The sequence below is a fragment of the Lonchura striata genome, chromosome 1A (genome assembly GCF_050655825.1).
Source record: "Lonchura striata isolate lonStrDom1 chromosome 1A, ASM5065582v1, whole genome shotgun sequence".
Lineage (NCBI taxonomy): Eukaryota > Metazoa > Chordata > Aves > Passeriformes > Estrildidae > Lonchura > Lonchura striata.
In genome coordinates this window covers 22,119,616-22,146,060 of record NC_140741.1, presented here as the reverse complement: position 1 = coordinate 22,146,060, position 26,445 = coordinate 22,119,616, and the positions used below count along the sequence as shown (strand labels likewise).

Below are 26,445 nucleotides of genomic sequence, written 5' to 3'. Positions count from 1 at the left end.
AGGACCTTTCATACTTTTAAGTTCAAATATAAACATAAAGGCAGGCAAATGGATTAAGATATCCGAACAAATGTCTAAGGAGAGAGCTTTTCCCACTATTTTGAAGGTATAATTCTACCTTTAAAATGCTTTAAATGAATGGCAAAATCTTGCAAGGATTAGCATAATACTTGTCCACATGTATCACATTAATTCTCACTGAACAGGAATGGACTCGTGCACACACAAGAGCCCCCAGTCAAAAAAAAAAAGCTTATCCATGGAAAAAAAAATAATAACCCAAACCAAAAACCCCCATCTGCTGGCATAAGAGTTAAGAGAAAGGATTCAAAATGGGATGGGGTATGGTTGGGGTGGGAACAGATCTGTGGCCAATGGAGTGAATGAGTGAAATGATGCTCAGATGCATTCTCTGGCACTGGAAGCCACCGCAGCACTGTGTGCTGGAGGCTGGGCAGATAAGCCAGAAGGAAGATTACTGTCACTGTCTCTTCTGCTGTTCTGAGTTCTGCTGCTAGCTACCTTTGAAAGAGGACACTCAACCAGGCTGAACAGATCTTAGGCATGATACATGACAACTATTCAAATATTACATATTGCCATATCACATCTAGTCCAGTGCTGAATTACCAGACTCCCAGGTACGTGCATGTAAATCACTTCTCTGTGCTGTGAAACATCTATAGACTTAAAAGTGTTCCTGTATCATCAGATGCTTCAAAAGGACTTTTTGTACATGAGCAGACCAGTTAACTCCAAATGTGGTTAAAGACATGAAAACAAAGCAAAGTACTGGGTCTGAACTCTGACTGCTCAAGCATGTAAAAAGGCCAACTCAGATGCTGTGATCTGAGCCTATGTCAGTTCTGGAACAAGTGACAAACTAATTACTCTTCTAAACAAAAGCAGACTGAGAAAGGCAAGAATCAAAGGACATGACACCCTACAATATGTCAAAAATAAGGAAAATAAAGAAAATTGTAAACAAAACAACCAATCTACTACTGTCAAGTAACAGTTTCAGAAGTCAGAAATGAGGGACTGTTAAACACCTGTGATATTAAACTGAATAAGTTTCCCAAAAAATATTCTCACAGCAAATGTCCAAAGAAGTAGGCTAAGTTGAATTTCCCTTTTGAAAAAAAAAACAAAACAACAAGTCAACAGAAATCAAAGGTCAGGACCAGCAAAGACCAGCAAAAACTGCATTTGCACTCCACCTACTCATAACACAGTTAGCTAAGGGCAGGATTAGATAAGGAAGCAATAATGTATTTAAACAAGAAAAAATATTAATCAGACTTAATATTTCACAAATTTTATCTAACAGAAAAACATGTTTTTTAAACAAGGAACAGAGCCCTAGGAATAGATAGTCCTTTCCTGACTGTAAGTGTTGTTTCCCTTCGATGTTATTATTCAGTATTTTAAAAAAAGTGCTGCAAACCCAGTAAATAAATAGCCAATGCAGGTTTGATGAAAGATTGGTTCAGAAGACTGCTTTTGGCCTGAATAGAAAGATATGCTTTCATCCTGTTTTGACTATACTCATACATTTACCTAACATAATTGGATGTAGTTAATATTGCAGGAGCCTTCAAGCAGCGCACATTTCCCTCATTAGTGGGTTTAAAGCCTTAATGATATCTCCTGTGCTGCAGAAAAGCCCAATGTAGGCTTCAAAAGTGATTGGCAAGTTTCAACAGGAGAAAAAACTGGGGGAAGGGAAGCAAATTCTAGTAATACCCTGATCTTGTCCTCTTCAGTTGTTTAGAAAAGGAAATCTTGCAGAACAATTGAATAAAGAAGAAAACAGAGGTGAGAATAAACAAGCCAAAACAGATAATTTCAAAAGCTGACCTCACAGTAATTCAAATATGTGAAAGGAACGGGGAGTGGGCAAAAAGAGGGAGTGACACTGCAACACACAGACACACACATAGTTGGTCGTATACTAACTCCTCATGGCACAAACAATGCATATGCACTTCATCTTGTCAAATCAGCATTTTCATGCACCTGCAGCAAAATCACCTTTTTGTAGTTTCATTATGCAGTATTTCCCACCCTCCGCCACCCCACCCTTTCAAATCTCAACAGTTTGGCAGGGAAGCCTTGCATTTAGGAAACAGAATGTCACAGTATACCATTAACTAAGCACATGCAAAGGGTTTGGGTTTTTTTTTGTTTGTTTGTTTTGTTGGGTTTTTTATTGACTAATTTTGACCATTTTCCAGGAACAGAAATTTCACAGGCTGATTTAGCTTCAAAAGAAGCGTAATTATGTACAGCTGTATTCAGTATTTCTTGACTGCCTTGAACAAGCAGTGAAAGGGAGATTTGCACACATTATCAGGCACTATCATTAGTGCTGTAAAGTACGTAATCCATCTGGTGTTGTGGTGTCTACCTAGGAGCAGGTATTGAACCACCGATGGCTGCAGTGTATCAGCAGAAAGGGAGAGCATTAAGAAGTAACAAAGCAACAGAGCAACCCAAGTCACTTCTTGATGCTGGATTGTTCTTGAGTTTGTGTTCTCCCATGGTTTTGTAAAGCATTTTTATGTGTACAAGCATGGAGAGTGGAGAATTAAAAATGTAAATTTCATCATGTGCTTTTGCTGTCTTCACAGGGGAAGAGGTAGCAGGATACCATGGTGATGGCAGCACTGCAGCCCATTAATAAACCAGAGAAAGACTCAGGGATGCATTCAAATACTTCGAACCATGCTGAAAAAGAAATCATTTCATAAATAACTCCTGTGAAAAATAATATGACTCTGCATTTCACCATCAGCTGCAGTCTCAATGTGCTGACTCATTGTTTCTCCATGGGGGTGCAAGGAAAGAGGAAACTTTTTTTTAAGACTTCTAGCTTCCTTACAGTCAACTGCATTGCTTTTATATTGCCTAGGTTTATGGCCCATAGCATTGGAAAACAGACAACCCATGCCTGGAAAAAAGAAAAAGTGGAAAGTTTTAATTTTGTATTTCATCTGTGTGTAACCGATCTGTTTCCACCATCACCGCCAGCCCTTCACACAGGAGGAATCAGTTTTATTTGCAATCTTACCTGGAAACATGAAAATGATTACTGTTTGTTTACTCAATTAGAGATTCATAACTCTTAAGAAAACAAATTTGTATGATCTACCTAGACAACAATATGTTAGCCAGTAAAAATACCAGCCTCACTGGAAGTGTGGCTTTCTCCGAACCCAGCTACAGTCTGGCACCACTGCTGGGGAATAGGCTGAGAGCTTCCTCTAGCCACAGCAACACAGGAAACCTTCCTCAAACAGCAAACTGCCTAAGTCTCCACTCAATGTAAATACATTGTCTGTTAGAGGGTATCTTCAAGTCAGTCAACAAGATCATTCTCAAATTAATTGGACTTTACTACAGTCAGTGTTTAAAGATTGACTTAAGCTGTAGAGCTGTTCTGTGGCACTCCAGCCTACTGTTATTTACAACTTCCTAAACTTTCACAAGTCTTTATTGAATATTCAAATGTTTGAGAAGAGACTGTATTCACCATCTTTTCTATGAGAGGTAAAGAGAAAACAACATCTTCCATTTAAGGGAATATCCCAGTTCCAGACAGAATTAACATATTTATGTAAATACACAGTCATGGCCCACTGAATTAAATGAGAAGTAAGAACGTGAATAGATGTAAGCAAATGCTGACATCTTTTTATGAATTGTGAAGTTATGGTTTAGGAGTGTTTCTCCCCAATTCTGTGCCCCCACTGAGAATCCCCAAACCACGCTGCCACCTTCCTGCTCCCCTGCTTTCCCCTCTCTCTTTCCCTGAAGCAGGATGCAGATGGGAACTGGAGGCAGAAAAGGTAAAAATCATGGGTTGAGAGAGAGTAATTTACTGGAAACAGCAGTGAGATAAGAAAATGAACAGTAACAGCAACAATACCAGTGAGAGGGTACAAGAAAAGAAAGGATTCACATGGAAGCATCCCGAAAATAGACAATACTGGATGGTTCCTTCCACCACGTTTATTTGACCAGAAGGAACCCCTTCTCCCCAGAAGAGAGTACCTTTCCCCCACCCCTGGCAATGGTGTGGCATAGAATAACCTCAGGGTCCTGACCATGCCCCCTGCCAGCTACTCAAAAAACTTAACCCTGTCCTGGCCAGAACCAGGACAAGAGGTCAGCAGAAGCAGGTGCCAGGTGTTCTAAAGGTAATGACAAATGAGTTATTCCACAGGACACAGGTTTCATTTGGTTTCCTGTTCTAAATTGGAATCACAAATAAAAATAACAAATTTGAGATGACGACCCTCAAATACACTCAATTAAATCTGATAAAGCACTTTTCATTAAAACTTTTTAATCTGCATTTCTGAAGCTTCTTTTAAGAACAAACATAAAACCCTCCCACCACAATCATTTGAATGAACAGATAAACCAAATCCCAACCCATTGCCATCAGTCCTGAAGCACTAACATTCACTAATGATACACTTCAGCTGGAAATTCCCAACATACTCTTTTACATTTATTAAGGTGACAAAGCACTTCCTAAATGGTTTGCCCTTGTGAACACAGGAATTCTGTAGCAAGGCTAAAACCTGAGCTCAGAGCTCCTAAATCCTGACCTAGAGCCCTAATCACAAAACCAGACCTCATCTCAACTGGGATTCAGAGTATCAGGTGGCTCACAGAACACAGTCTACTAATACATCAGTCCTTTCTTTAAGGGTTACTGAAGCCAAAGTCTGATTAATTTTACAGTCAATAGCAGTGATCATTTGATAACATTAGTTTTGTGCTATTAGCTTCAGCATATGGGGAATAAGGGACAATTTGTTGTGCATGCATAAAAAGACACAGTGTGAAAGAAATGACCCTCTCAATATTTATTATTTTAATTTTCAAGTGTCTACTGCAAGCATATGCACTTCTACTTTAAAACATTTAAACAAAACTGAATTTAATTGTTCAGAAAAATTAACCTGAAAGCTCTCAAAGCAAAAAAGGGAAAGAAAAAAGGAAATACAGAATTAAAAGTGATTTTATGAAGTATAGAAGGCAGTAAAATAGTTACATATACATTGAACAAGCTAGAAAGGTATTCTAGTATATCTAGAAGACAGCCATGGAGACACACTTGGGAAAGAAAGCAGATGTTAGGGTTGTTTACCCTCAGTGCTCCTACGCCATCAGGTCAAAACAAGGATAAGAGCCCTCTCTCAGCTTGCTGGCACTGGAAAACCATTCAGGCATCTGGGCTCACATGGCTGTACAACAGTACCCACAAATATGCAGTCAAACAAATCAATATTAAATAGAAAAGTGACATACAACCAAATTCATTTCCTGCTAACATGATTCCCTTTCTATACTGATGCTGTACCAGACAAAATTTCAAACCAGCTATAATGTAGAAGCTGTACAAAATTGGTAGGCAAAAAAAAGTAAATCTTAATAAATTCACTGCTTGGACACCTTTTCACTTATCCGTCCAAGGCATAGAATGATTTTTGGAAGCACCAAATATTCTCAGCTCAGTGAGACCGAGGCTTACTGCACATGTGGCAGGATTGATGCTTGGATTTGTCCTACAAGGCCAGGGAGGGAGGGAAGAACATCACAGCTCTGTATCACAAACAACTGGATATTCAAGGCACAGCCTGCCATCAGGCATGATGACTTTACTGCATCAGGAACTGAAATGCCACCATGCCATGCACAAAGAGGCATATTTTGTGACATTTCCATAATAAGATGTGGCACAATTGATGTCTACAGAGACATGGAACAGAGACTCAGCCTCTCATCAAATCAAAAGGAGATCCTGAATCAATATATGTGCATCTGTATGCATCCATAAATACACACAGATATGTATTCAAGCTCACATGCAGACATAGCAACTAATCATGGGACACGCTGGCTCCAGAGGTGTTATGCCAGTCACCTTCCATGTCCTATATTAACCAAACAAAAAACAAATGAAACAGAATGAAGGAGGAGAAAACAAAAAAAAAAAAAATCTGAACAGAGTGAAGCAATGAAAAAATGTAAAGCACAATCCTTCTCTCTGCAGCCACAAAACTCAGCATGTATTCAAAATTAAATATCACAATCAAAGTAATCAAACCATTCGCACACACCAGATCATCACTTGTGTACTAAGCCATCCCACTGAATGGTCATTTTAAAGTAAGGAAAAATGAAGATCTCATTGTATATATATATATATATATATGTGTGTGTGTGTGTGTGTGTGTATATATATATATATATCTGCCATGTTTTCTCATTTGTTTGAATAATTTTCCAAGTACTGACTTGCCTGCTTGTCACACTGTGTCACTGGTGCTCCAAACCCTGTGCCCATGCAAATGTAAGCTTCCAGCAAAGTTCATTCATCATCTGTTTACAAACTGAGTTCATTGAACTTTACAACAATAATTTCTAAGTAAACAAAGAAATTCGCATGAAAGGATGACGATGGCATTGACACAACCAGAAATAATCCTAGGAAGTTTAACTTGAAGAAAAGAAACATTTCTAAACCAAACAGCCAAAGGGTACAGGGTCAAGGCAGCATGCATATGTGTCTTTTGACAACACTGTAGAACTCTTCATCCCTTAACTATTTCTACATTACATGCCTCCAAATGAGTATGTTGGTGGGTTCATTTTTCAAAATAAACTGTATTTGTGAGAGAGATGGAAGAAACAGCCCAGTCCATAAGCTGGATAAGACTCAGGGTTTGGACACACAACTGAATTATCACTGTTTATTGAAAGTCAGCACACCAGTGGGGCTGATGCCTGTTCTCTGAAAGTCAAGGCAGAAGGCTACAAGAAAGATCTTGCACAGGACATGCAAATGATCCTTTACTTGCAGAAGGTGAAGAACACAGATGTGCACCTCCAGTTCCTGAGCAGAGCTATTTGAGGCCAGTTGTAACATCCCAGTCCTGCTCTGGAGACACTTCATCATTATCAGTCAGTTAAAATATGTTGATTTCTGCTGACTGAGGTCCTGACCCAAAATTCACAGAAGTACAGGATGGCTGAGGGACCTCTGGAGAGCATCTTGTATCAAATTTAGATAGATCTTTTGATACAGTAATATACAGTTTTCTTTCCTCTAGCAAGAGACCAGAAAGAACAGCCAGTTCAGGGATATGTCAGGAATCCTGGACCACAACTGAACAAAATGCAGAATATAGGTTCCTTCCTACTTGATGGTTGCATTTTATTTAATGCTCTAGATAAGCCTAAACTTTATAGGTTTACCAAAATATGGATGATGATGATGAAACAGCTTAATGTAACAGACAAATTATTAATGTGAAAAGAATAATCATATCTTATGTGGATCAACTCAAAGATGAAGAGGAAAAAAAGAGACAAGCAAAAAGAAAAGAAGCTCAAGCAACTCAATTTTCCTTCAAAAGGGATACAAGGATTTTGTATCACATTCTATTCCTGGTACTTTTTTATTCTTATTTTTATCACCTCGTTGTTTGCTGTTAATCCCTTCTTATTTGTACCACTGTAGCAGCAAATTTCTGATGAGAAAATGATGATATTTTCTTACAGCAACTGGAATTGGTGTAGATTTTTGAATTTAAAAGTGTCACTCTCCTCCAGCTGGTTGGCAGGTAGATTTAAGGATTTGGTCTGAATTAACCACTAGTTTCCACTTGTGATAGCCACATGAATCCTGGCAGAGCAGCAACTCCTGGCAAGCTTAGCCAGTACCTACCTTTGCCTTGGGGCTCACTGAATGCACATTTCTAGGAAATATTTTTACAGCCATCTGAATTATTTTAATTATGTACCAGGTAATGTTTCTCTCCACATTGTTCCATCTTAACATCCTGTCCCTACATTTTTAAAAGTGCACTTTAATGATTCTCAAGTCTTAATTGAAAAACAAATTTTCAATGCAGAATTAAAAACAATCTGAAAACAGATTATGTATCATTATCCCACCTGGAAGAATGCAACAAACATCATAATCCTATCACACTTGCAACACAGTAATGAAGTTAAAAATGGTCTTAGTGCTGTTAAAAGGAAGCTTCTATTCAAGAGACAACACAGTAGTAAGAAAAAGGTATCATTTACTCCAGCACAGCCCTGCCTAAATGCTGGCTGAGGTTTCCATGGTTAACCTAAATTAAAATTAATTCCATATTTTTTGACAGAAGGTATATAAAGTAATTTTCATATTTTCTTCTTCAACCATAATTAAAAACATGAGGAAAAGGCTTCATATGCCTCAAGTATGAAGGTATATTACAGCAGACATTTTTGGTTTTGAATGGCTCTAACGCTTATGTTAATTGAGACTAAATTAAATGGGAAAGCAGAGTGTCATTATTGCCTTCCTGTGATTATACAGTTAACAATATATATACCCTTTGCCTACAAGGCAGTAACAGCCTGTGTGCTAGACTTGGTTACTTGCTCTAAAAGGAAGTGAACCTTAATGCAGATTTGATCTGCAGTCATCAAACACTTCTTTTGCAAGAATTATTAACCAGTAATTCAGAAACAAGAGAAGATTGTGGGGGAATATAAAAGACTTTTTGTAGCAATTTTCAAAAGACAGCCATAGTAAAGATGTGAAACATACAGTATCAAAGGGAAACATAAAATGAAGAGTAATTTAGCTTGTGTTCACATGCAAGATCTACTTTGTCTATATAGTGAGTGAGCAGGCAGGTTCAATGTGTGAGAAGAGCACAAATGGTATGGGTCTATCAGGATGCAGAAACATGACACAACATGCTTCCAAAAGAATCCTCTCAGCAGATTAAAACCATTCTCATTCCATAAAGGCCTTCTTATGACTTCCCAGAAGGGAGTCCACAAGTGCACAATCCCAGATGAAGGTCATCCTGCTTATGAGCACTCAAAGGCATGACATCACATTACAGACAGCTTTAATAAAAGCTGTCAGAATTCACTGATTCACCATCTTACTGGCTTCTACTAATAAATCCACTGTTTTCAGCCCTTCACAAGTTTGATTTCCCATTGTTTATTAATCAAATATGTATATATTTTACAATTAATTGAAAAAGCAGAAATTTAAACATGTAATATAAGTTTTTCTATACTTCGCTTTTAGAATTAGTCCTGAATATCCTGAAACTTGCTGACAATTTGTTAACACACAGTTTCTATAACTGCTACAGAGAGAATAATCTCTCTTCGAGGCATTCTAGGTTAGATAAATCACATTTCACTCTGGTGGATGAAGTACAAATCTTGATTTTGGAAATACACCTGGGGAGGCCGGAAAAGAAAAGCACAAGTGTGTTTTCCTAAGACCTGTTCAAACCCTATGGTCTCACCTGCTTTCCCATCCTCTCAGCCTAAAAGACTGATACTTTAAAAAGTAAACTTAAAAAAAAGGCTTTGGGTTGAAATAATAGGCATGTGCCATGTCTGGACTGGAATATATTGGCCTAGCTTTGTGAACAGCACTGACTCCAAAGTCAGTTTTATAACCACTCTTCACTGGGGAAGTAATTCATAAAATAAAGCTGGGGGATCTTTTTAGCATTTTGAATTCTCCACTAGCAAATAGAAGCCTTCACTCAAAGTAGAGGAGCTTGCTTTGACTAATTTTAAAATATACAAACAGAAGCAACCCTATTAAAAGTCTTAAAATGACATTTATTCAGTCAATGTGATAAGAAAGAATTCTATTACTTAGAAAGTGCTTTTCTCACTCTCACCTTTCAATCATTATTTGCATACAACGCAAATCACATCTGAATAAATTCCACTGGCCTTCCTTACGTACCATCCAGCTTTATTTATATTCATGTAGGATTACTAGTGTACAGAATAACCAAATACTTCCCCAAGAGAGCTGACTGCAAATTACAGAGGAGACAGCTTCCTGTGGGAAAACTCCAGAGGAGGAAAGATCCTCAGGTTAGATGTGGAAAGACGCAGAAATAGAAGGCTGCTTTCCTTCAATAAATGAAAACAATGGCTGGAAGAGGAGAGAACAAAGTGGAAAGTGAGAAATTATCAAAGATTGTGGCTATGTGAGAAGACCATAGAACAAGCAGATGAGAGCATGTAAGATTAAGGAAGTTAATTTGATTTAGACTCATGGGCATTAAGCAAGACAGAAATAGCAACGCTGCATGGGGGGGAAACTGCTAATTTTGCTAAAGGGAGGGGTAGGAGTTAAATTTTCTCATCTGACAGGCTTTCTGGTTAATGACAGGGATGTCACTCCATCTATATCTCAGTTCCTCATCAATAAGGCAGGGTGTTATACAGAAAAGCCACAAATGATTCAGGGGACAGTCAAGTGATAAGGGCACTATGTGAACCTGCAGAGACAGCTCTACCTAACAGATCCCTAATGAAGAGCAAGAAAAGGAGAGAGAAGGAGAGAGGGCCTACAGTGACACAACCTACCTGAATTTTAGAGAGGAGCACAGATGTTACAGACAGACTGTGACAGATGGATGCACAACCACAAGAAAAAGAGAGAAACCTCTGAACAAAAAAAGGCCTGGAGAGGAAGAAAAATTTCACCAACTAGGAAGTGTGACAATATAGAGAAGGATAGATCCAAATGACCAGGCTGACTAAAGTTAAGAGCAGAACAAATCTCTGAGTGTCTCCTCAAAGGAAAGCTTTCTAATTTCAGAAGAGCATTACTCGATCACCAGCTACTGCTAGGTGTAGTGGGCACAGTCTATTATTACCAAACATAAAGAAAAAAAGCATGGGAAAGTTACAGACAGGAAGAAATAGGGTTCCTGCTTGGGGTGGAAGAAGGGAAGGGATGGAAAATTTCTTCAAGTATAGAGAAAATGGGGAAAAGCCACATGTCACATATAACAACTTCAGCCTAAGAAGTCTAAAAATATATTCTTCCTTTCAAGTGTGAGCTATGGGCAGAATGGGGGGCAGCTGATACCAGAAGTTATTAAGTAAGATATAGGCAGTCACAAGGTGAAACTCATGTACCAAAAGAAGCAAGCAAAGGTGATGAGCAGTTTGCAAACAGACTGACTGGTTGCAGAGAGGATCAGAGGGACAGAGGAGACAGCTGATCAGAGAAAAAAATGTTTCCCAAGGGCACAAAAAGCCCTCCTGAACACATGGGAGTTTGTTTGAGCAGGTTTGAGTATACAAAGGGTCCAGAGGGAAGCTGGGAATGGATGGGACGGAAGCAGCACACAGTGGCAGTATTTCCTTGTAAAATGGTGAGCAATGCTAGTCATTCACCCTCATTATTCCTTCTAACCACCTCCTGAAAATGAGCTTCCCAAGGTGAGTGTAATCAAGAGCATATGTACAAATTCTTGCTAACTCAAACTTCCTTCTTTGCTATTTACTATTTTCAGGTATGACTAATATACAATAGCTGTGGGAGGCATGTCCTGGTCCCAAGCAGACTGCTCCTGCCCTGTGAAGTCTAAAAGCACCAAACAGATCATGTGTGGGAGAAAGCAAATAATATCTCCATGTTACAGACTGAGAACTGAGGAAGAGAGCTAGTAAGTGATTTTCTAAAGATTTCAAAGGAAGTCAGTGGTAAGACTGGATATGGAAACCCTCTCTTCAATAACCACCTGGTGCTTCAGTCACAAGGACAATGTGTCTCTTCTAAGGACACTCCTTTTCATCCTCAGAGTGTTCTGGTAACAAGAATCTTTGACTGAATGTGTATATTGAGTGTATATAGCTTAAGGTCTTATTGAACCATGTTGTAATTTTGCCTCTATTTCCAACTTCCTTGTAGCCACTTTTGGTCTGAGCTGAAATTAGCAGTGCTACCAACTCCATCCACAAAGCCAACTTTTATATGTACTTACAGCTCTGTTGGTGAAGTTACTAAAATCTGCCACTAAGATTTGCTTGATCATCTCTGGTGAGGAAACCACCACAAACATCTGGCGACCAATGTAATACCTAGAAATAAAAAAAGAATCATTTTAGCAGATGGTGACCACAGAGAACTATCTCATTCCCTAAAATATCTCTTTTTGCCTGAATATACATGCAATGAACAAATATCACAGAAAATGTATTTCCTTGGGTAAAGCAGTATCTTTCCAGCCCTCACAACTGTTAAATAAGGATGCATGGACCTGGAATTTAAAGGAAACAGCTTAAAATCTTTTACTGATTAATCATTACTCAGCCAACATTTTAACAGAAAGGTTTACATACTCTATGCTCATTCTGAATTCTGTGCAAAGTGCTGTAGTATCACTAAACCAAACTGTAGAGGAGCAAAACATTAGAAGCCAACTGAAATAATCATGAAAGTCCTACAAAATTGCATTTCTTAACATCAGCCACATGAAATGTCTTTTCATGGCTAAGCCCTACCCCTAATGAGTCCCCCCAGTGTGACTGTAGTAAAGCACATTTCCACCACTTCTATTAGCATTGGAACTGAGTGCATCTCAGACTCTGCATTGCCAAGGACAAACCTTACATTACATTAATAGGGAGGGGGAAAAAAGTCTAAGGGAATTAGTAAAATTTCAGAAGAATAGGTGATAGGGGTGTCTCTGCCTGTACACCCTTTATCCTCCCTGCTCCCATTTCAGTATGACCTTGTGGAGCCAGGTTCTGCCCTTCTGGGCCTTCACACCATTGTGGATGCTGCAGAGTCACTGGGACCTGTCCCAACCCTACAACTTCTAGGGGTGCAGAGCTCCCTTTCCAGCAGCATTCCTTCCAAGGCACACAGGCACTCAATGGTTGGCTGCTCTGCTGGGGGAGGAAGAAGCATGACCAACAAGTAGAGGTCACTTGCAGTCCCTACCTACCTCTGTTGATCACTGGACCAGACAAATCTATTCAGGCAGTGCTGTCTTTTCTCCAGCAGAAGAGAGGAAGAAGAGGATGGAGGCAGGCACAGGAGGGCCAGGCAGCTCACAGCAGAATGCAGGAGCAATACCACAGAAGTTGCAATACCACAGTAATATCCATGCCTAATCATTTTGGTATGATACAGCTCAGTATTGAAATATTGCTTATCACCTGTCTACACTGCAACAACTGAATAGACAAGCAAACCCTGGACTGAATTAAATATAGTAACTAGGGGTTCCCATGGCAATGAAGCTGCAGCAGCCTGATTTCTTCAAGGGCAAACAAATTAGACAAATATCTTGATTCCAAAGCAAGGTTTCACAGTCCAGTTTGACCACCCTACCACCAAAACTTGTAACAAAAAAATGGAAAAGAACACAATCCTTCCTTCAGGAAGGAAAACATAATCTTTTCTTCTTTTGTGGGTTTCCAGAGGGAACTTTTATTTCCCAAGTGCAACCCACAGACTCTACTGGAATATTAGACATGGGTGGTGTGGTCTATGGGGGAAAACCTTTTTCACCTCTCCCAGTTTGTTCAATCACAGCAAAAGTAGCTGTCTGTAATGGTCAAACTTTTATTTAGAATCTTCATAGGTGCATAAAAAAGAGTTGATGCCTCAGACTAAAAGAGAGTTTTGATCACAGACTTTAGCAGAAGAGGATAATGTCCTACATGCAACTTTTGTGTGTACTTTGTACAGTTTTTCTAGCATCAGAGAGGCAACTCAAACTCTCAAGACAAAGACATGTGCTGCTTTGAACCCACCCAGAATGACCAGCCACCAATACTGACCTCTCATGCTCACACCTGGCTTTTCTTTTTCTCTCTCCAAGTTAAGCAAGTTCCCTGTCACATTTACTGGTTAGTGACTGATGGTCCTGCAACAAACAGCTTTTCACAGGGACCAACTTCCTGACATCACATTCCAAATCTGAATCAGAAGCTGATTATGTCTACCCAGACAGCTTAATGCTGACCAGCAAGGGGCAATGTATGATACATCAGGAAAATATGTGTGTAAGAGAGGCACACTTTTAATTCATTTCAAACCTGGGGAATTGTAAAGCTCCAGCTCCTGTCCACTGGGATAACAGGATGCTACTCACAGCAGGAGTCTTATGTCACAGTCTGCTTTGTGCTTGAAAGCATTCAGGACTAAAAATTTGGGACAGGAGCATCTCCTACTCAAGCTGCTTTTATGAGAAAGTGACTCACAAGCCAAGCTTATGCAAACAAAATCTATTCATCATCCTCCAACTCAGACCAGTCACCCAGTTCTGTTTCCACCGCTAAGCTCACTCTTTTTTATTTACTCTTCGCTAACTTTTTAGCTATAGGCACCTGCTTCTCCTTTCTTTATGCAGTTATAAATTAAGGCAGAGAAGGAAAAGAAGGGGTGGGGGAGAAATCCCCTACACCTAATAAATTGAAAATTCTAGGGGAAAAAAACAAACAACAAATTACTTAAGTTGATCTTTAAGCTAAGTTCTGCCTTTTTTTAAGGAATGATTGCTAAAAAGTACACACATTATTGGATCTCAACCAGCAAAAGCTCTCTTCCTGCCTTTTTTCCATTGTCCTGCTTTCTGTATACAATCTTTCTAGCCTTTTTTAGGCCACAAAAAGATGAGGCTGTATATGGGTATACTCTGGAAGTCAAAACTCATAAGTCAAAAGCATTACTTCCATGGTCTTTCCCTGAAGTTAAGAAAAAAGGACAAATAGAACTAAGTGTGAAACAAGATCACGTGAGATATTGCATTCAGCAAACACAGGTTTGGAACCTGAAAAGCTGCCAGAAAGATGCTTAACTGAGTTTTAATATATTTTAAATCCTTTGCAGGATCAAGGCCTCAATCACAAAACAAGAGGCTATCTCCCAACTAGGTGTTTTGGGTTTTTTTCACTTGTTTCAAAATAGCAAGTAAAAGATAAAATCCTCCTGAACAATAATCTATTCTTTCCAAGTAAATAACATATCCACCCCTGCCATGTAACTTAATTTTGATTCTGTATTACTGGATGAGGATATCACTAGTCTCCTGTAGATTTATATTTATTATTGAACAAAACCTGATATTCTTGTCAGATTTTAATAAATAAGTATTTGATAAAAACAAAAGCCTCTGGGCAAGTACATTGCAAATGGATTCATGAATAATTTAGTACAGTACTTTTTAATAACTTTTCCTAGGTTAATCTTTCCACAGGGCTCATTCACACATAGAAGTCCTACCTTTAGCTACAGTACCATTACACTGCTTGACCCAGCACTTTATAATATTTTCATCTAGGGCTTTTAGGGTGTAAAGCAAATACTTGGAAATACCTGGCCTGCTCCTGCAGAGAAGCAAGAATTCATGCTTGTAGTATGACACCCTTGGGGTGATGCATCTCTGTCCACATGGAAATCAGTTGTAACACTACCACACCAGCAAAAATAAATTTTGTAACCCACACATGGAGACAAATTTTCCTGTGTAGACAAGGCATTGGTTAATTAAGTTATGCTGTTGAGGCAATTTCTATTATATTTCAGTTTAAACTTCAGCCCTCCAAAACAGCAAAAGAAATCTGCATTTTAGACCAGTAGCTTTAGCTCCATTGGAAGGTGAGGCAGGAAAGACCTGACACCAGTACATAAACAGCACAAGTACAGTGTGAGCTTCCTCCAGCAGATGAAAATGTGGATGAGGAGCCATTGTCTCAGCAGGCTGCCAGTGCACAAGCCAGCAGCCTTGTGCTGCATCATGCCCAAAAAGACCAGGCAAAAGGGCTTTCACAAGCATTCAGCAGAGGGCATGGGTCTAATCCCAGAAGCTGTGAAAAAAGTAAAGACTGCCAAAGGGCTTCCAGGTCAAGGAGGTGGTTATATCACAGGGTATTGAACAAAATAAGCCAAACTTCATCAGAAGTGTTTCAATAACAAGAGGGTACAAACACCCTCCACACCCAGCTGCAGCAGTTTCACTCCTAAGAGCAGACAAGCGTCCCTCTTAAGGCAATTAATGGGACAGAGATGAGTACCTTGTGCTCAGGGTTCACCCAGGATGTTGCAGTTCTCTTTACAATGATTTAGTCATTCGCTAAACACATCTTTTCTTTTATCCACAAGAATAAACAGCAATCCAGCAATGATATCTGCAGGTTTGCTCATGTACCGCTGTGGCTTTCTGCAGAGATGTGGCCCAGATGTATCAACCCCACCAGTGCCTGCCACAGCCAGGGCCACAGAAGATAACCTATGGAGGCAAGAGATGCCTGCCAAGCCCAACTCTGAGCTGAAGTAGGAGTGATGAGACAAGGAGTACATTGGACTGCCCGGTCTCTCCTAAAACACTTCAGCCCATCATTTTCCTTCCCAATGTTTGACAGGGATTCCCCCCAGAATGCAGATTTTTGCTCTCAGATGACACAGAGGATTAATCAGCTACTTTTAATTTGAAAGACCAATTTAGCATCATGCTCCCAAGATCATCCCGGCCACACTGCACGGTCATCTGCTGCCAACAGCATCTCCAAGCTCCTGAGCCATGGCCTTGCTCTCTGAGCAAAGCTCACAGTAACGTTGCCTTGCTGCACAGGAGAAGGTGGAGAGTACATACAATACCTTATGGCAAAGGGCCATAACATCCATGTGGGAAACACCTGCAACCCTTTCACCTTGTTTACAGTGCTGCTGTCAATTCACAGAAGACTTTGATCTTCCTATCTATTATCAGCCCCATTTATTATAACCACATAAATCATAAAACATATATATGCTGTTAGGCAATAAGCAAGGCTTTGTTTTCTATGCCGTGGTCTGGTAAAGTACACAAAGATCACCTGTAGAGCCATATGAAAATAGAATATTTTATTATCACTATTTTCTTCAGGGAAGAGCAAAGAACAAAGAAAAAACAATGCAGTGGGGGGAGAAGGAGAGGTATACAAAGACACAGAGATACAGTGGGAAAATGCTGATTTCCTTAGGCAATTTTTCCTCAAAAGAAGTTCCTCGATCACTCTCCCTCTTTTGTTTAAAGACACCCTTTCATTGCAGGCACAGAAATGTAAAAACAAATAGCACAATGCTTGTTTAAAAGAGGCCTGAAGTCCTGCCTTACTGATTTAATTATTTCAGAGACCAGCAAATTGATTTGTCATAGCACTATCCCCTCGCAGTGCTCAAAGCCAATTCAGATGTGGTAGGACTAAGCAATATATAATGAACAGCTGCAAAACCCAAACACAATCTGCACAGAAGGGGTTAGTTTGGGCTGAAAAAAGGAAAGGAGTGGGACAAATTTGTGAAGTATCACGAGTATTATTTGTGTTATATTAGCAGTTAAAGGTCTCCAAGAGCCCCACATCCTAATTTGACAGGAGATATTCATGCACAGAAATCTTATTCTAGGCCTGTTATTTACAACTTAAATATCCTGAAGTGACAGTGAGGAAAATAACATCTTCCATTTTCCATCTGAGGAACTGGGAGACTGTCAGGTATGGAGGAGATGGGAATTGCCAGCAATCACCTTTTTTTTTCCTGTTGATACCCTGTGGGAACAGAGCTTCTCAGCTGCTACGTACACCTGGAAATCACATGCCAGCTATCTTTGGGAAGACTGGGAACTAACTCCTGGGTCATTTGTTCTGCATCCTAAACTGTGACTCTAGTTGGCAAGGTGCTTCCCTGGACTACCTTTACAAAGCCCTCACAAGTTGAGTATCTCCAGATTAGAGAACCATGAAACATCCATTAACACTTAAAAGAAGAAAAACAACAACAACAAAAAACCACCCTAAAAACACAACACCCTAGAAACAGGTGAAATTACTGCACATGAAAATGAAGCCCCAGTAGCACTGAGAAGTCTCAGGCACAAAGAAAAGTTTCAAAGCACAGCTCTACCAACACACACACACACACCTCATCCAGGGACTAATCCAACCCATTGTATAAATTCATGACAAGAAGAGGCATGGCCACACTCATTTCTATTTAAGAATAAATTGTTCCTTGTTTCCTTTTTCAATGAACTACATTTCTTTCCATGTTATGAAAGCTTTAAAAGAAGCACATAGGACTATTAGTTTATTTCCTGGGTGCATTAAAAATATCATGTAACACAAAATGCTCGCTCACACATACTTCCTGTGCTCTGCATGGTTATGCACCCAACTCTTTGTCCACACACCTGGGATAAAAAATGCTATCCTTCTACATACCAAGAACCTCTGTGCTATCTCAAACTCGACCTTGCCAGAAGGCCTCTGCCTTCTGACATGCTTAAGGAAGTATCAAAAAGAGGGAAGAAAATTCTGGGATTATTTATCTTCTCCCCACCACTAAAAGCACAGCTATTTTTAAAGGAGTTCCTCCTTTGTCAGGTGTAGTAAGAGACTTGTGGTAGGAAAGTAATACATTTAATGTTGACAACAAAGTGAAGGAGGGATGATTGAGGTCATTATAATGTACAGATTTGGTAGAATCTTTCAAGTAACTTATAGCAGGGTGCAAAGGAAATATGTTTCTGAGCATCTCTAACCCCAGGGTTTAGCAACTTGAGGGTGTCACACACATTTACTAATCCCTTCCCCCTTCCAAGTGAGCAGTGCAGGAGACACAGCCTCTGCATGGCTGTGTTAATTCATTCATGAAATGAAGTAGATGACATTTACCCACATATAAGAAATGACAAAGATTAAATTAAGCTCACAAAGTGTCACGAAGAGAAAAAAAAAAACTACCTCTGAATTATACAAGCATACTCGGCAATCTATATCCATTTGGTTTTTGGAGGCAATCTGAGTCCAGACCTAAGTGCAAATGCAATAGCTCAAGCCTGTGTTTAGGGGTTGGGGAGAGAAGCAGTAAAAGGGATGGACAGGATAGCAATTGTTTCTTTTCTCTGTTCAGGTGGTCTGCAGCAGAAGCTGGGTTCCAGGGCAGCACAGAGCCATGGGGTCGTGGGCTGTGCTCTTCCACAGCCAGGGAGCCACCACTTCTCAGCGGCAGGGGTTATTTTTATCCTGCCAACTGGGCTAAGATGATTACCACTGCTGCCGCCGCCGCTCCGCGTGCTCGCATCACACCGCTAGCACTGATTAGCTACATCAGTATTCCACTTCATTAATGCCAAATGAAAGCTGTAAATAAGGTACTGCTTTTACAGGATGCTACTGGAAATGAGAAGTACTGTGATATTAATAAGAAACCAGTCACCTCCTTCTGCGTGGGTGCGTGGTGCTACTGTGACCAGGTGACACCGAAAGTCCTCACAGCTCTTCACCCTAGCAAGAATGCCAGAACAATGTTTCTAAATCTTTTCCCATGGTGCTTCCCACCAAGTTGGGCTGTATTAGTCTGTGTTTTGTTACTTCTGTTTAGACTGTGGTATTTTCACCAGAGCTTGTTTTGTCTGCGCTCGCTAAAGCGCGCTACGCCTGACTGACCTCATGTGATGGTGCAGCAGGCGTTTCCTGTGGGTTTCAGCGCATTTCTCTGCCTGGCCTTTCTGGGGCCTTTTGAGATGCAGCATGAGAACAGTCTCATCTTTTAGTCTTTGCACCTAATTCACTACTAAAGTACTCCTTTTCCATCAGGGGAAAACCATCAGGTTACTTTTTCCAGAACACTGGATTATTATTTCTAGGGAAGGCTACCAAATTTTCTGTGTCGCCAAACTTTACTTGCTACTATGAACACAGTGTTCATTTGTATGGATTTGTATGAGCCTATTCTTTATACTCAACAATGCTACTTATTTTTACAGCAGAACAGAAAGAAAAAATTTACAAAATAGCTGAGGAGGGTAAACAGACAATGATACTTGGTCTAAACTAGGATAAAAATTTTCCCTTTTTTTTTTTTTTAATCTCCCCCCACCCCCCCACTTAAGGAAGGGATAGAGATCTGCTGAATACTTATCCTGATTTCTAGTTAGGAGCTCTAAGCAGCTTCCTTTGACAGACAGGTAAGCAATTTCTGGGAAACAACAGGCAGCATTACCCTGGCAGAGCTAAAGCCATTTCATACAAGATAAATGGAGACAGAGCAGCACACTTGCAGAAGATGAAGGATATGACTGTGATACTACATCGAATAATATGGCTGAGAGAACATGTAGAGGAGGGGAATGCAATGCAGGGCTGCTTTCTAGCAAAGTCTGGGGAACCTATCTGAACACACATCCGTGGAGACAAGGAGGATCCTGTGTTCCAGAATACAGGGGAGCATGTGTGTATCACAGCGCAGGATCCAAGAAAAATTTGGGGACAGGAGACAAAAGGAGGAGAGCATATGTACGACCATACAGAGAAAATGAAATGGGAAGGTGGCCAAAGGATTTAAATATAATTTCTGATACTACAACATCACAAAATACAGCAGGCAATAAAGAAGGCTGATATAATAAAAGCAGAAGTGCAATAAAGTTTATAGTCACACACCCATCACTAAACTTCATATAAGCAAACATTCCAGGGTGACTAAAACAAAACCTGTGTGATCTGACTGCTGCCTCTCAAAGTCTTTTTGACCATGCTGAAATTGAAGTTTGCATTATTTTTCCTGCCTAAGACCTGACATCAGGGTACACAGAAAAGCTATCCATAACTCTGCCTTTCTGCAAGTTTCATCTCATGCATGCTTTACTTATCATGGCCAGAACTCAAGTGTGACTGGAGTTCTTCACTTCTCCAGTTTTGCTCAGCCATTTTAGCCCTGGAGGAAAGAAAAGGCTCTGAGAACACACCGAGTATCCCTATCTGCTGAAAAGACATGTCCTCATACATATCTTCAAAAGCAGCATTCAGAACAAAGACATTCAAAATCAGTAGGCTGCTTCTGTTTGTTTTAATTCTGCACTTTATCTTTCATTTCTTTATGGGCAAGACAGCTCATCTGCCTCCTGTAAATAGGATCAGCAGTGGTGGACAAAACAATACTTTATTTTTGAATGTATCTGAAATAAACATGTACATAGTTCTCTTTCAGTCTACTCCTTCTTACTGGAATTTTGGTTTTAAATCAATGAGAGAGTTACATTATATTGTACACCATCCCTCTTAATACCTTTGCTCTGCTTATGTTAATGGAGATGCATGCATTTCTGAAATAATAATGTCTTGATATTAGACTATTTTAATTATTCAATAATAGATAGGATTCAATAGATAGGGTTTTTTTGCATCATGAACATAGCATGATGGAATGAGTAAGCAAATTGAATTTCATGTAACTACACATGCAATAGACCATCTTGAAGAATAAGAAGTGACACTTTGAATTGGTCATGGTTACTAGCCTGAAAATATCTGAAGTTCAAGCAACTGAAAGTGGGGTTTCATAAGTGGGAAGCCACGAGCCACTCATTCATTTGGTTTGTGTGCAATAAAGACACAGATCCCAGCCAACAATGGACAGCCTTACTCAGGGAAGGAAAGGCTTGTCAGACAAGCCATGAGAGGGACAGTCACTGGGACTCACTTTTCTTGCACAATCTGCCTAAAAAAATATGCCTAAACAAAGGAAAAAAGATAGTAACCACCTACTGAGCTCTTGGGAATGTACTTTTTTATGCTACAGCATACAAAATACACACATGAGAGATTATTTTTTTTACCTATAGCAGCATATACTTTTTCTATACATTCTAAAGATAAACACACACACAAGCCCATTTATTTTGTTAATGCATTATTAAATGTACACTAATAAAAGTAATTTCTCAATGCTTGATGCATTTATCATGAAACCACTAGCAGAATTCCTTACAATAAAAATGCTAGCAGTACACATGGCCAACCTAAATTATCTAGGGAAATGGCTAATATCTGACCATGCAGAAACATTAGAAAGCAGGGTTTTGTTATAGGATAGAAGAAGAAAAATAGATGTATTTTCTTACAGAAAAATTGCAATGATAAAATTATTTTTAATAGAACAATGCTACAGCTCCAGGAAATTTTCCTGAATCAATTCAATCTGTGTCGTGCTAGACTTTAAAAGCCCATTAAAAATAACTGTGATAAATTTCCCAACCTCTTTCAGAGCACCACACAGAAGACAAAGGAAACTGCAATTCAACAGAGATAGAATAGAAAGAAAATAACAGAAAAACCTGATAGCTTGTGTATCAGCAGTAACACCCTCACTAACAACAATGAGCAAATCTGTACCACAAAGGACAAGAAGAGCAGGAATGATGTGTACAGCTGACAATGGCACTCCAAAGTAATGACTTCCAGGAAAATCTGCTGTTACAAATGGACAACGCACTGCTGAGAAGTAGTTGAGTCACGGCTTTCATAACATGGCAAATTATTTCAGCCTAAGAATGAATGTACCAAACCCCAGGGTGTATATGGCTCTGCTAAGGCAACTAGAGGGATTACATCCTACAAACAGCTAATATGCTCACGTGGTTTAAATTATTAAACCTTGCTGAAATCCATGCAGGTTGAGGGATTTTTTTCCCATATTTAATGCGTAGTCATAAGATATAGATCATGTTTCAAACTGTAATACTTGTGAGAGCACTGCCTAGTTGACCTATTTTCCATTTACCATTTTCTACATATCATCAGTTGTAGCAAACACACTTCCTTTGCTGCTCCCTTCTTTGTGGTGGGAGAAAGGGGGCAATTGCATAACAAACAGCACACACATCACTTTATAATGAAACAACCCAAATCCCTGGGGATGGAATAGTACATGTAGCCCTCTCCTCCACAGCCATATCCTTTCACCTTCATTGGAGATTCCTGTTCACCTGCTCCTTCTAATGACCCCCAGCTAGAGCACAGCAAATCGCTCTGACACTGCTCTACACATGTGTGAGCTCTCTTCACAGCTGCACTAAACAGCTGTCCCAGGCCCACATCTGGCTGCCTGGGGACATGAGTGAGATGTAGACTCAAGAATTTCTCCTCTCTGCCTCAGTCACTGCTTGGCTGGAGACCACAGGATTCCCATGGACCTGCCTCATTTTTGAGTCCATGTTACCATTCTGCTTTACTATGCTACTCCTGAAACCCTCTGGGTCTCTGGAGCAGTTTCCTAGAACCCTTGCCCCCAAACAGTTCAATGTACATGAAACACTAGTTATGATTAAGATTTCTGAGAACTGTTCTGAAAAAAACAGCATTTCTAATTGCTCAAAGTTTACTTAGAACAGGGGAGAAAAACAGTAGATTTGAAGACAAACCAAATGTAAACACCTCATGTTCCTTCTAAATATAAATGTATTGGGCCAATTTCAAACAACTTGATCCTCATGCAATAACAGAGGTATAGCAGAGATACAACCTCCTGAATCTATTCATAACCCCTATAAACAAAGCAAAAAAAAAAAAAAAAATACAAGCAGGAGGATGAACCATCATTGAAGTAAATATATTGATCTATCAAAAATGATTGAAGACTGACAATAAAAGGGTTATAAATTCTTAGAAGAAAGAGAAAGCAAAAAGCACAAAACCAACCCACTGAAAAACTCCCACCTACATTCAAGGGGAAAAATAGACTGGAACAATAAAACACAATGGCAGTGCCTGTACATCTTTGATAGCTGCCCCTCCCAAAAGCTGGAACAATCCTGCTATAAACCAAGGAAATGAAAATGTAAATGCATGAGCAATCGTCTGGCGGATTCAGATGCTTTGTGTCCTGTAGGCAAAGAAGGAAGGGGGGAAAGGTAGGAAAGCACAAGAATGCACCACTTTTAATATCTGCAATTATTGATTATGCTCTTGTCACCTGAAGCCTTTTAAATCCAGCAGAGATCTTCCAGGACAGAGGCAAAGCTGCCTGCATGGCAGGGTCAGTACTGCCAGCAACACCCCTCGTCCTCTGACCTCAGTGTAATCCTCTGCTTCCAATCCTCTGGCAGCAGGGACAGCCTGTGGATTTCAGAGGTGCCAGCCTCTGAAAGTGAGAGTACAGCTGCCTGCAGAAATCCAATATCCAAAATGGTGAGCCCAGAAAAGGCAAAGACGGGGAAATACACTGAGTGCAATGCTCAGAGCAGTCCCATTGGTAGGCATAAACACAGTAGTGTATCAAAGGAGTCTGCTCCAAGGCTTACAAGTTGTGTTGTTGTTTAAATATTTTGCTAAGGAAATGAACAGGATGAAAATTATGGTACTTTTACAAACTTCTGTCCTTCACCACTGATGAAAATCCAACGCATTAGTTACAGGACAAAAGCAAATAAAATGCCACTGAGACAGGAGAAAATATGGGTCTGTAGTAAGAATAAGTTTAGGTATTTCAAATATTAATCTTCCCATTTTGTAATATACTTCTCTCTTTCAAAAATAAAAATTTAAATTATTTTAATGGAATTTAATATTTAAAAACTAATGCCTTTCCATGTAATGTTACATTACCATCTGACCTACTTTCACATTTGTCTCTGTACTGCACTTGGAGACCTACTTTCTCTGTCTCCTGCCCCAAACACAGCTTATTTCCTACTGGCCGAAATGGACAGTTGATGAATGTATAAAATTGTTAGGCTGCTTTGGTAACATTTTACTTTGGCCCTTCACACAAAGTATTTCATAAGATGTTCCATACAATAAGAGGTCCCAAAGAACCAAGATCCTTTCATAATGTCACTTTGAAAGACTCTTCAGCAAATCCCAAGTGTCCTTGCCAAGATCTTTTTTCAATAAAATAGATTCAAGCATTGACAGAAAAGCTTGGATTATTGCTGAGTGATAAAATGTCTGCTGCTAGACCTTACAGAGTCAGAACATTGCTCCCAACTCACTCCTTTTTCTGTAAACTACTTTAAAAGGTCTGGGTATGTCTTCAGATTTGCTGTACAAAACTTAATTTATACAGTAGGTACCATCATCCAAAAGCTCCAGTTATATAACATGAGAAAGACCTAAACATTTGGCCAAGATCTTCAAATAGTCATGACTCTATGCCTGTAATGAAGCTACGCTGAAGTAAACAACAGCTTGAAGGTCCAGACCACTATTTTCAGGCTTGTTTGCATGGGGCAGAGAGGAGATTCTGGGACAAGGCAAGATTTTAATCTTAATAAAGTTAGACTAGAAAAAACTCTTCTGGGAATGTACCCCAACAATTGCCAGAGGACATGGTCAGTCTTTTCCCTGATGTAGTCATTGTGTTTGCAGAACTGCAGTGTGTCTCTGCAAGGGAGCTTTCTTTGACATTACTACAGCTTTTTAATTATACTTGTAGAATTTTATTGGTATGACTAAAACAAATTCTCCTTCAAGACCAGCCTTCAGGTTTAGCCACTAAATTTACTGGAAGCAAAGAAAGATTCACAATCCCCAGGGTAATGGTGGCTCAGCTTATCCCATGTTCCCCAAGATAGGAAATAAAAAATGAACATAGTAACAGCTGAAAACAACTTCTTCCTGTGCAGTGGGGTATACTTTTGCCTATTGCTTGATGAAATCTGTGGTGGTGTGTCTTTTCTTTAATTTGATATTTGTTCAATATCTGTTCACCCCCCCATCCCTAATCTCCTCCTCTCCCCAGTTGTCAGTATTCCCTAGCTCTCCCCTAACCCCCTCCTCTCCAAGTTGCCAATCCTCCCTTTCCCTGCCCCTTTCCCTGGAACCTTCCCTGTCATTCCTCCTAGCTCCCTCCTCTGCTTCCAGAGCATTCCCTGTCTATTTAGTGAGGCTCGAAACCCTATTGCTTATTTTGTGTTATTCCACTCCCCTGCTTCCCCTGATAGGTTTGTGATATGTTAGTTCTGCCCTAAACTCCTCCCCTGCTATTCCCTTATTGGTTACTGTTCCTACACCCGTCTTCCTGAGTTCTTGTATAAAACCTTTGTTCCTCCGCCCAAGGGGGTCTTGGGGCTCACTGAATAAAACCATCCTGTTCACCCCCAAGTCCCGTGTCACCTCCGTCTGTCCCTGCACCACCAACTGGGACAGCAGAGCTTCACAGGGGGAGCGGCCCCCCATTCTCTTCCCTCCCGCCCAGCACGGCACCGCTCGGGGTGCCGCGGTGAGAGGAGCTGACCGCAATACAACAGAAATCAAAATCCAGTTCAGTGCCAGCAGGTCTGACATAAAGCAGACTATTCAGGAAAAGAAAAGGGGTAGTCAAACAGAAAAAAAGGGTAATTTTAGGATGGTGCCAAATCAACAAAGAAAAAGATATTTTGTTCCCCTTTCTACTAATAAAATGTAGTAGACTAAAACTGATCCCCAGACTAATAAGGGAGAGGGAAAAACTAAAATCTATATAAGAAAAAAACAATAAAAATGTAATTAAGAGATTTATGGAATTACATAAAATCTTGGAATGATGTTAAAATTGTCAGTTCACGTTACTGTTTTCAATTCAACATGGATAAGAAAAATAGGGAGGAATAAAAAGCAGAGCATGGAGGAAAGATAGCATAGCGCTAAAGACAGCAGAGAGAAGTAAGAGAAAGAAAAACCCAGAGCAAATATTTAAGGGGTAAGGGGAGGAAGTATGAAAAACATAAACATAGAGCCTACAAGTCAAGGTCATGGATAGAAAAAACTAAAACCAGAACAAATCCCAACAAAGTGGTGGCCCCAATTGAACAACAACATTGAAGGCACCGCTTG

At 39.8% G+C, this 26,445-nt stretch overlaps 1 protein-coding gene across 9 annotated transcripts in view; it reads right to left on the bottom strand.

Moving 5' to 3' along the window:
• Nucleotides 1-26,445, bottom strand: part of TBXAS1 (thromboxane A synthase 1) — a 242,173-nt gene that overhangs the window by 114,975 nt on the left and 100,753 nt on the right. For all 9 annotated transcript variants that reach the window (XM_085568338.1, XM_021536482.3, XM_085568344.1 and 6 more), the window contains one exon: nt 11,844-11,940. In XM_085568338.1, coding sequence (XP_085424464.1) covers nt 11,844-11,940 — 97 coding nt within the window. The remainder of the gene's footprint in view (nt 1-11,843; nt 11,941-26,445) is intronic.